Below are 10,077 nucleotides of genomic sequence, written 5' to 3'. Positions count from 1 at the left end.
ACCCATTGTGACGAACTGTTTTGGTCACTTAAGGTGATTGTGTGTCTTAGTGAAGTCTTAGGTATGTAACCAGCACAAACACTTTCATCTGCTCCATTGTGTTCTACTGTACAACTAATTTGCAATCTAAAGAAAATGTTGTTTTGTGACCAAAAGTTAGTGGTGGGAAGGGTAATGTCTCTTTTCACTGAATATTCAGATAAGGTTTTTGTCAATATTTTTACCATGCTTCTATGATAAAAACTCATGAAGCTATTAATCTAAAAACACTACATTTATTTTCATCCTGCTGAGCTACAGCAACAGAGCTTTTTGATGAATCAGTTCAGCCTTAAAGCAGTCATCTAGGAAGAGTTAAGTATATAGCTTCAAAAATAAGATAAACACGAAGGTGCACTTAATAGTTTTGTGTCAGAAAGTGGGTCGAGGCTGTGTTTGGGGGAGTAAGCTATAAGAGGAGTGTAATACAAAAGTGGAGTAACTGTGACCTTATTATGTGATTGTAAACAGAGGAGGCAGATGAGGAGGGCAGACTCATTGGAGCTATGAAGGAAATAGGGGTGAGGGTTATGGGGGGGGGGGGGGGGGGGGGGGGGGGGCTCAGGGAAAAATCTTGGAGGGACAGAATCAGCTTATGGGCCTTCACATGACATCATGACATGCCAGTCAGACAACAAAGACAACCCCATCTGGGCTATGGAGACAGGGTGGAAGGTCATAGTAACACACACACACACACACACACACACACACACACACACACACACACACACACACACACACACACACACACACACACACACACACACACACACAACCACAACACACACAACACCACCCAAACACACACACACACACACACACACACACACACACACACGCCTGCTGTTACCACCCACAGTCAATTACAGCGATGACTGGTTGTCTCAGTGGAGTTCATTTGCAGTGGCCCTGCAGATATTTCCATATTTATCATCCTGAACTATCCAAATAGTCTGAGCTACATTTCCATGGCTCCGTTATTTCTAACCATTGGCTGGTAGAAAGGTCAATAAATAACAATATTTACATGAATAAGAGTACACAGTCATGCCATCAGCTCTTTAAGCTAAATATTAACATCAGCAGCTAACATGCTCACAATAACAATACTAATATGACGATGTTGGCATATTCTCTGTCTATTCTAGTTTGTTAGCATGCTAACATTTGATAATTAGCACACAACGCAATTACAAGTAAAGCTGAAGTGGATGGGAATGTTGTATGTTTTAAATGTTTTAAATGTATGTTTTTATAAAATGTATAATAAAAAACAAATAAAAGAAAAGATAATTATTTATTTTGTTGAGTCCTGTTTACTTTCCCATTTAACTAACTATCTGTATATAAAGTATTTAATACTGGCTCCTCCTCAACCAGCTACAACTATAAAATTGTAATATGTTATTTAAAACATTAAATCAGTCACGGGGGTCACTTTTAAGCTGGATGAGTATTTTTTACATTTAACACTGTTTAAAAAAACTGAACATTATTCATGAAGGTTGAATTTCCTGTTAGACTCTAGTTGTATTAGTGTGAGCTACTGTAAGTGGACCTAATAAAAGGGCAAACGATAAGCTCCTTTTATTTCCAGATTCAATCCATGGATTTTACATTGTTTATGCAGTATCTGTGAACCACCAGGGGATGGAGACTCTCACTCAGATCAAAGTGTCACATCTGTCACTTCAGAAACAGTCAGCGTTCAGATGATGTCCCAGCTCGTGCTCATTATGTTTGTGTACAGAAACACATTAAACCCTCACTCAGCAAACCTGTTCACTGCATTGCATAATAATAGATACATTCTAGCTGTCACTCGTTTGATCCACGTAGCCTCAGTGAACCCTACATTCAGCTGGGAATAATACCAAATACACTGTGGCCAGGGCCACTGCAGGACAGCCTGCAGTAACCAGAGAGTGAGAGAGAAAGAGAAAGAGAGAGAGAGAGAGAGAGAGAGAGAGAGAGAGAGAGATTTTCTGGATGCCCCGGGAGAGGAGAGTAAAACAATACAGAGTCTGGTTCCTTCCTCTCATTGTTGCTGCCACTCTAGCTGGAAGACCATTGTTTGATGAGATGCTGATTGGCAGATGCAGTTGAAGTGATGAATGACTGTGACGCTTTGGTGAAGACAGAACCATCGGTCTAAGGTGTTTTGTTTTATTTCATTTCATTGTGACTTTAGTTAATGTATCCTTTATTTAGCTAGGAATCTCACTGAGGATAAAAGTCCCAAACTACTGCACAAAGGCAGTACAATAAACAATACAATACAGTACATACAGGTTGCTGGACACACAGCAAAAAAAACAACAACAACACTGAAATATCATAGGACGGATAAAAAAAAATACTAAAAGGGCAAGATAAAGCTTAGTGTGGCCTACAAAGACTATGAGCAGCTTAAAAAGGAAGTGCCTCAAAGCACTTTATGAAGTTTTACAATTTCCCAGGTGACTTCCGAGTAGAAAGGGCAGAGTATTTAAAACACAAACAGCAACACAGGAAAATGTATATAGCCCACAGCACAAGAAGCAATGTCTTCATGACACTAAACCAACTACCTTCACACTACTAAGAGAAAAAAGTCAATTTGTAGTGAAATAATATGATATTCAATGACACAGTTTTGGCACTAGACCATTATAGAAATAGTCCATGGAATTTTCTATCATGTATAAAATGAATGACTGCTGACTTTGGTGAGCTAGGACATTTCTTCAAGCACCATCATCAAGTAAAAATATACATTTGTCCAATACTTTGATTTAAGGGGTTTTGATTCGCAATAATGACCGGCTCGCTCTACATTATCCTTTAGATAGTGAATGAGTGGACAAGGAAGTGATTTTCAGACACAGCAGAAGTTCCTTATTGTTCTATCCTCCTTTCCTTCTGTTCATCAACTACTCCTTTCTGTTCTTTGTTCTGGCTGAATGAACTCCAAACAATCGCTTAAATGAGCAATTTATTAATAATTAATAGATGGGATAAGTGCATTTTACAGTGAAAAGCACCAGAAGGCAGGCATATGTGTGTGTAAAAAAGTATACTACATCTAATATCTGGACTGAAAAAACACAATTCTAATTTAATTGTTTTAATCATTACATCTTCGCACAGTAGTAGCATTTACACTATATTAAAAATATCCATTATTATATTTCTACATAGTTTTTACTTTACTGAGCACCGTCAGAACTACTGGCCCCACCATTGCATGGTATTGTTTAAATCAGATTTACCTGCATGCAGGATATACGTACTATGCTTATGCAAATGAACTTTAGCACCGCGCCTGGAATGATGTGGCCCAAATAAGTTACCCAACTGGTTAGACTGGTTTGTGTTGAGCTCTCAGTTGTAGGTTAGTCATGATGTAGAGTAATAGTGCTAGAATGTAGCTTGAACACTTTTAATGTTCTTATCTACAGTCAAAAGCTGCAACTACTTATTATTTTCGTTATTAAATAATCTGCTAATAATTTCCTTGATTAACTGAGTAATCCTTCTTTAAAATCTGTCTATCAGTCTATAAAATGTCTTGCTTCACTCGACCAACAGTCCAAAATCACAAAATATTCAGATTTTACTATCATGCATGACGAAAATAATCCCCACATTTTGGAAGCTAAAACCAGCAACTGCTGCATTTTTGCTTGAAAAAGTGACTTAAATTTGACTACTGTGATTATTGGATTATCAAAATAGTTGCTGATTAATATTCTGTTGATCGACCAATAGATTAATCGCTGAGCGCCACTAGAGTAAATTAATCATGTAGTAAATTAATTAAGTCACTTCAGCGAGAGTGATGTGTGTGTGCGTGAGGGCAGCCATGAGAGAAATAATATCATGACCACACAGGATTCTTTGTATGTCTCACCCAGAGTAGTGATGTATAGATGCAGCCAAGGCATTGCCTGATCCACTGGGAAGAATACCCAGCGGGGTTTGGATGGCCTCCTCCCAGTCTGGTCTCTCCAGCAGACCATTTATCACCTGACAGAAAATACAGCTTTGATCAGGTTTGCTGTGTGCTAGTGCAGGGCTGTGTATCAAACCTCAATGCCTTCATGCTATAGACTGAAATGTGTCAGATTCTTAGTCTTGTCTAGTTATTTTCAAATACAGTATATATATATATATATATATATATATATATATATATATATATATATATATATATATATATATATATATATATATGTATATACACACACTATATGTGTTAAGTTTCAGTTCTAAAACTAGTACTGACTTGAACTAGTATTAAAAAATTCTAACCAGCCCTAATAATAACAACACCAACAGGTATATCAGGATACTCACATTGGGTGAATAAATGTAACCTGTTTGAGGTTTCACTCATTAGGTGACTACTGTAACAACCAGTCTAACTTTTGGCAGTGATGGCACATCAACAGAAGGCTATTAAATATGTGTAAAGCTTCAATGACAATTATTTTCATTACTGTTAGTCTGCCAATCATTTTTAATCAATTTTGATTCATCGATGACTTGTTTGTTTTATAAAATGTCAAAAACATTGGGAAGATTGCACGCCACAAATTTAAAATGCCAAAGGGATTACTTGTTATGTCCGACCAGCAATCTAAAATACAAAGATATTCAGTTTACAATTATATAAAATGCGAAAAAGTTGCTATAGACCAGAAAATGGTGGAAGTTTTTACAATAAAAAACAATTGTTAAAACAGTTGCTGATTCATTTTCTGTCCATCTACTAATCAATTAACTGTTACAGCCCTGTTAAATTCCTTTTTCCAGGTTTTAAGTAATGTAATGCTTGAGTTTAGTTTAGTATATTGTAGCGTATTAATAGTGATCAAAGAAATCAGTGATGTCAATAACAGAAACTACAAAGACTGCTTAAATTCAGTTAGGACATTAGAGGCTGTGGTCAGTGATGAAGCCCTTCTCAATGCACTCTATTTGTCTCTGATGAATTTCCATTGGGAAACATGTTATAATTGATAATGTTCATTTTGATACACAACAGCAGGTTTATTATGACAGAAGTGTGTAACGTAGACTTTTAGTTTCCTTCACTAATGTAAAGCTACACAATGTGTGTGTGGATGTGAATAGAGAGAACGCATGTCGTGTGGCTCTCTTTACCTCAAACAGAAGTCCATCTCCGGACATGATGACTAAAGCGTCCCACTGCGACAGGTCAGCCTCCTTCACCAGCTCTCGGGCGTGGTTCTGCCTCTCTGCAAAGCACACATACACACATGAATATGTAGGTGTGTCTTTCCTGTACAATAAATCTAGAAAGTAAAAGAGAAATTTGTCCTTTCAGCTTCCTCCCTCCACAGAGAGGTCAGAGGTCACGATCAGCTCTATTGGAGGTGTGAGAGACATTCGGTGTCTCACTCAAGGACATTTTCCGCTGTGGTTTGATCTCCACAGCTCTAGTTACACATGACACTAATACGTACATCTTATTTAAATCATGACATTGGCATCAAGAGCTCAGGTAAACAAGGAGTCCTAGTCCTCGTTGTGATCTTCTTTCCTTTTTCTCTTCAGTTGCCAAATTAAAGTATCTGGAAAGCTGATATATGGTCATAAATGAAGTGACGACCATGCTGACAATTAGTTTGGAACAACTAAATTACCCAGAAGCACTTTGTCAAATTATTCTGAGGCTGAATTGTGTGATTAAGTGGGGCCTTAGTAAGAGGGCTTCCTCTTGAGGTGGACAGCACAAGAGTAACATTTTAAGAGATTTTCTGTATCACCATCAATTTGCATTAGAACTACAAAACAGGACTAATTAAACATGGAAAAACATGAAAAGATATAAAAATATATATATAGAAAAGTAAATGTGAAAAGCAAAAATGTTGGATTTTGGCATAACTAACTATTAACATTTCCTCAACAATATTATCTGGGTGTCATGGCTTTTACAGTAATGGTTCATTTTACAGTCTTTAATTTCCTAGAAGTTTCCTGAAAAGTTATTTGCAATTTGGTACTAATTATAAAGACCATTCTTTAATTACTACACTTTCCATTAATGAATTGCTTGTATAAGCCAGAGTCTTCTACTCAGTGGATAGCCGGTCAGCTGAACATCCAAAAAAACCTGTCTACAGACAAACATACAATTCAACATATAGAAGGAATAAAGTATCTAAAAATAAACCGTTAAGGACTATTTACTTGGTTTCAAGGACAAATATTTCCCTTTTCAGGAACCTTTCCAACAAACTAAAAATCAACAAACAAATGAAGAAATGACAGTAAAATAAAGTGTTACTAAATTAACTGTCGTGAAACCTTCTCCAGGATGTCTGAGGGATCCACTTGATTGAGCTTTGGGGGTGGTGAGATTAAGAGGGAGCCAGATCAGATATTCAGATATCATAGCAAGAGTTTATAATAATCTGGCACCTGCTAGTATGGTGTTTTTAAAGGCCTTAGAAAAACTGATAAACCATCTAGATTTTAATGTTTATAACTTTGCCTCTCAACTGCATGTAAGGTGTATTTAAAACAACTTTGATTTTTTTTTTAACTTTAACCGGACACTGTGAGCACAAGATGAGATCAGCTGTGACTGAACTTATTTTCAACATATTTATGGAATTACACTTACTTTTTCATCCCATTGACCTTTGAAAGTCTAACTAAACCTGTCACTCATAATATTTTAATATCTTAATCTTAACAGTTTCACATCTTTTCTTTGGAGCCAGGTTTTTAAATATTCCTTATTCTCTCTCTCTGTCTTTGTCTCTCTCTCAGTTTCATGGCATTTTTTGTGTGAAGAAAACATCATGGAGAATCGATACATTTCTTAAAGGCATAAACATTTACAGAGCTGCTACCACATTCTGTGTGAGAATGAGAAAAAGGGACCATGAAGTCACTGATTATTGGCTGTAAAGCTGCTAAAAATAGTCGTTTATCTCAGCAAAGCGCCTTGCTGCAATGACAGCGGAAAACTTCCAACAGAGTTGTTTTTCATAAATTATATTTTTGCCCAATGGTATCCTGGTGCTTGACTCACAATCTGTGAGATCACTATATTTCTGCTACTAATATTGGACTAATACTGGACTAACTACCATGTAACTACCGTATTCTTCCTTTAAATGGCCCCATTGTGTCAATACCTTTACCCAAAAGAAGAACAGCAACGTCATCACACACAGAGAGAGAGAGAGAGAGAGAGAGAGAGACCTCTGGAGAAGTATCTGATTTCTCTGCCTCTCCTCTTCCCCTCCCTAAACTCTGCAGAATAAGGGAATCAATTCCTCCTTATCAGTCCAGTCACATCACATTTCCTTATCTATGCAAAGGCTGTAAACTAAACAGGATTGAAAGGCCCCAATCAGCAACAAAGCTGCAGAGCAGGGACAATGCAGTGTGATTGGAGGAGAGCTGAGAGCAGCTTTAGTATGCATCTCTCCTCGTCAGACAGACTGATAATGGCAAAACAACACAGTGAGAGGAAAAAAATATAAGTGAGGGAGATATGTCTTACAGTGCTGCTTGTGATGATACGGTGTTTATGTGCCGATGTAAAAAAAAAAAAAAAAAAAAAAGGAGAGGAGAGAGTGCGGAAGAGTTTCTCTCTGTGGATAGAGGCAGTGGATTCCTTGTGACGAACTCATTACAGTCATGCCGATCTCTACTGGCCTCTGGTCACAGCCTGAACAGGGACTGTGGTGCATCTTTTCAAAATGTTCTCAGAAGGATACAAAGATGAGTAAGCTCCTGTGAAGATAAGTAGTAGAGCCCGACAGATAAAGGATTTTTAAAAATCCAATATATCGGCAAATAAATATTTAAAAAATATATTATATTATATATTATAGAGCAAACAACTATATCACACCATTATAATTTATTTGAATGAGACGAAACTCGCTGTGAAGCTCCGTAATTGAGGGGTGCTGCTGCAGGTTCAGGTGATCATTTTCACACTGTCATATTTCAAATCTTCCATCATGATGGATTGAGTCTATGCAAAGTAACAAGGAGAAGCTCTGTCCTCATTCTAACCTTGTATCATCTCCACACTGCTGTCACACACATCCGATCTGCGGCTCTTTTCAAACAGCACATTCTAATAACTGCAGTACTCCTCCACATAAATAACAGCAGGTGGTGACAGTTAAACAGCACAAAACAGTATAAACACTGACAGCTCGGTCAGCTGCCGGGAGGTGCCTGAGGGCGTGCGCTTGCACGTGCGCACACACAGACGCACGCACGCACGCGCACACACTCACACACACACACGTATCTGATTTCTTGGCTTCTCCTCTTGCCTTGCCAAAACTCTACAGAATAAAGGAATCAATATCTTCTCATCAGTCCAGTCACATAACATTTCGTTACACACACCAGGGAGAACCTCAGGTGGGACATTTAGACAATGACTTTTTCACATCCTGAAGTGGACACGTTTTTGAGAATGTACATTAGGTGAACATGATATGCCTTTAAATAGGCATAGCATGGCTGTATTTGTCATGTTTGCATTGCCAACATGTTTTGTTTACAGCATATCACATGTGTCTTTGACTGCCAGTGTACACAGTCAAACATGTACACATTGTAGCCTTATTTCCCAAACTCACAAAAGCAGTCTTATAAAGTTAACTGTAACAGTCCCTTCTTAAATGTCATTAAATTCATGCCACCAAAACTCACAACCAAAAGACATTCACTTTCACCCCACTGTCCTAAAACATGTGATGAACGTTTTATTTTTTCCCACTGTGAAGTTAGCAATAAAAACACTCCTCAGCACAGATCCAGAGAGACCCAAATGGGTTGTACCGCTGATAGACACTTCCTCAGCCACGCCTGAACCATGATCAGCTACTAAGAGTTTTAACATCGGAACTTTTTTGTGGTCTGCCAGTGGAAAAAAATACCTAAATCGAGCGACAGTTTAGAAAAGAATAACTACACCAAGCAGCAATTATATGAAGTGGTAACAACCACATTAAATGAGTAAAATCCTCAAAATTATTGCTTTTGGGTCACAGAGTCATGGTGGAAAAACAAGTCTGCAGTATAGGGATGGCTCTCAAAATCCATGAGTGATTTACTTTTTAAAAGTTACACTGCAGCAAGATTTCAATGTGAGAACAAAATGATACTTTACATCAATCAAAACCTGGGACAGGCAGTCAGCTGTTGATTCTGTAGATTCATCTTTTCTGCCTGTTTACAATAACATGAAGTAACAAGCCAAACTTTTACAGCAAAGTTAAAATGTCATAGAAAAAGAATGTGAAATATTTTGCCTCTTTTTTCTCTGGTATTCACCAAAGGGGCACTCCAAAGGTTATACTGCCAGAACATAGGGGGGTGGTTGGAGGAGAGTCATACTCAGTAAACGTAATACAACTTTATTTTGTCAACATTTTGTCGTTGATTACAAGCCACTTTGCAACACAGTAATGAATCTCAGCAAAAATTCAGAAATACATCTAAATAAACTTTAATCACCACCATCTCTCCCCAAAACTATTCAGCTGTTAAGAGGCGTTCACTTTTCAGTAATCCAACCAGAATTGGCCACAAAATTCATGATCCAATCACAGCATAACATCCTGCTTTAAATGGCTTCTCTCCTTGCTCCTTGCTTGTCTTTTCAGGCAAATGTGCAACCCTCCTCCTCCCCTTCCACCTCCGGGCATTGTCAACTACAGCAACCTGAGTTCCTTTCCATCAGTCAGGTCCTGCGTTTGGTCTCCGGGTAGCCTCTTCACCATCATCAGTGTCTAAGTTCCATCAGGAGGAATTGTGTCGTCCTCCCGGATCAAAAAGATTAACAGATTTATTTATTTTTTCACTAACACCACCTTACTACCACTTGTTTTACACTACTTTTTGGAATCCATAGTCAATAACCCTCATTTGTATAGAATTATACCTTATATTTGAGCTAATAAAGCAGACATTTTGAATTATTTTGACTACTAGTTAAGATCAGACGTATCGACGTATGTTGAGTGGATGAGTTTGGTCAGG

General features: G+C 37.8%; 1 protein-coding gene across 1 annotated transcript in view; it reads right to left on the bottom strand.

Moving 5' to 3' along the window:
• Positions 1-10,077, bottom strand: part of LOC116705625 (sphingosine kinase 1) — a 34,039-nt gene that overhangs the window by 5,108 nt on the left and 18,854 nt on the right. The window contains exons 3-4 of the mRNA XM_032541950.1: positions 5,191-5,285; positions 3,935-4,050 (exon numbers count right to left, since the gene is read on the bottom strand). Of these exons, the coding sequence (XP_032397841.1) occupies positions 3,935-4,050; positions 5,191-5,285 (211 nt within the window). The remainder of the gene's footprint in view (positions 1-3,934; positions 4,051-5,190; positions 5,286-10,077) is intronic.

Source organism: Etheostoma spectabile, chromosome 2 (assembly GCF_008692095.1).
Source record: "Etheostoma spectabile isolate EspeVRDwgs_2016 chromosome 2, UIUC_Espe_1.0, whole genome shotgun sequence".
Lineage (NCBI taxonomy): Eukaryota > Metazoa > Chordata > Actinopteri > Perciformes > Percidae > Etheostoma > Etheostoma spectabile.
This window is presented reverse-complemented; position numbering and strand designations above follow the sequence as displayed.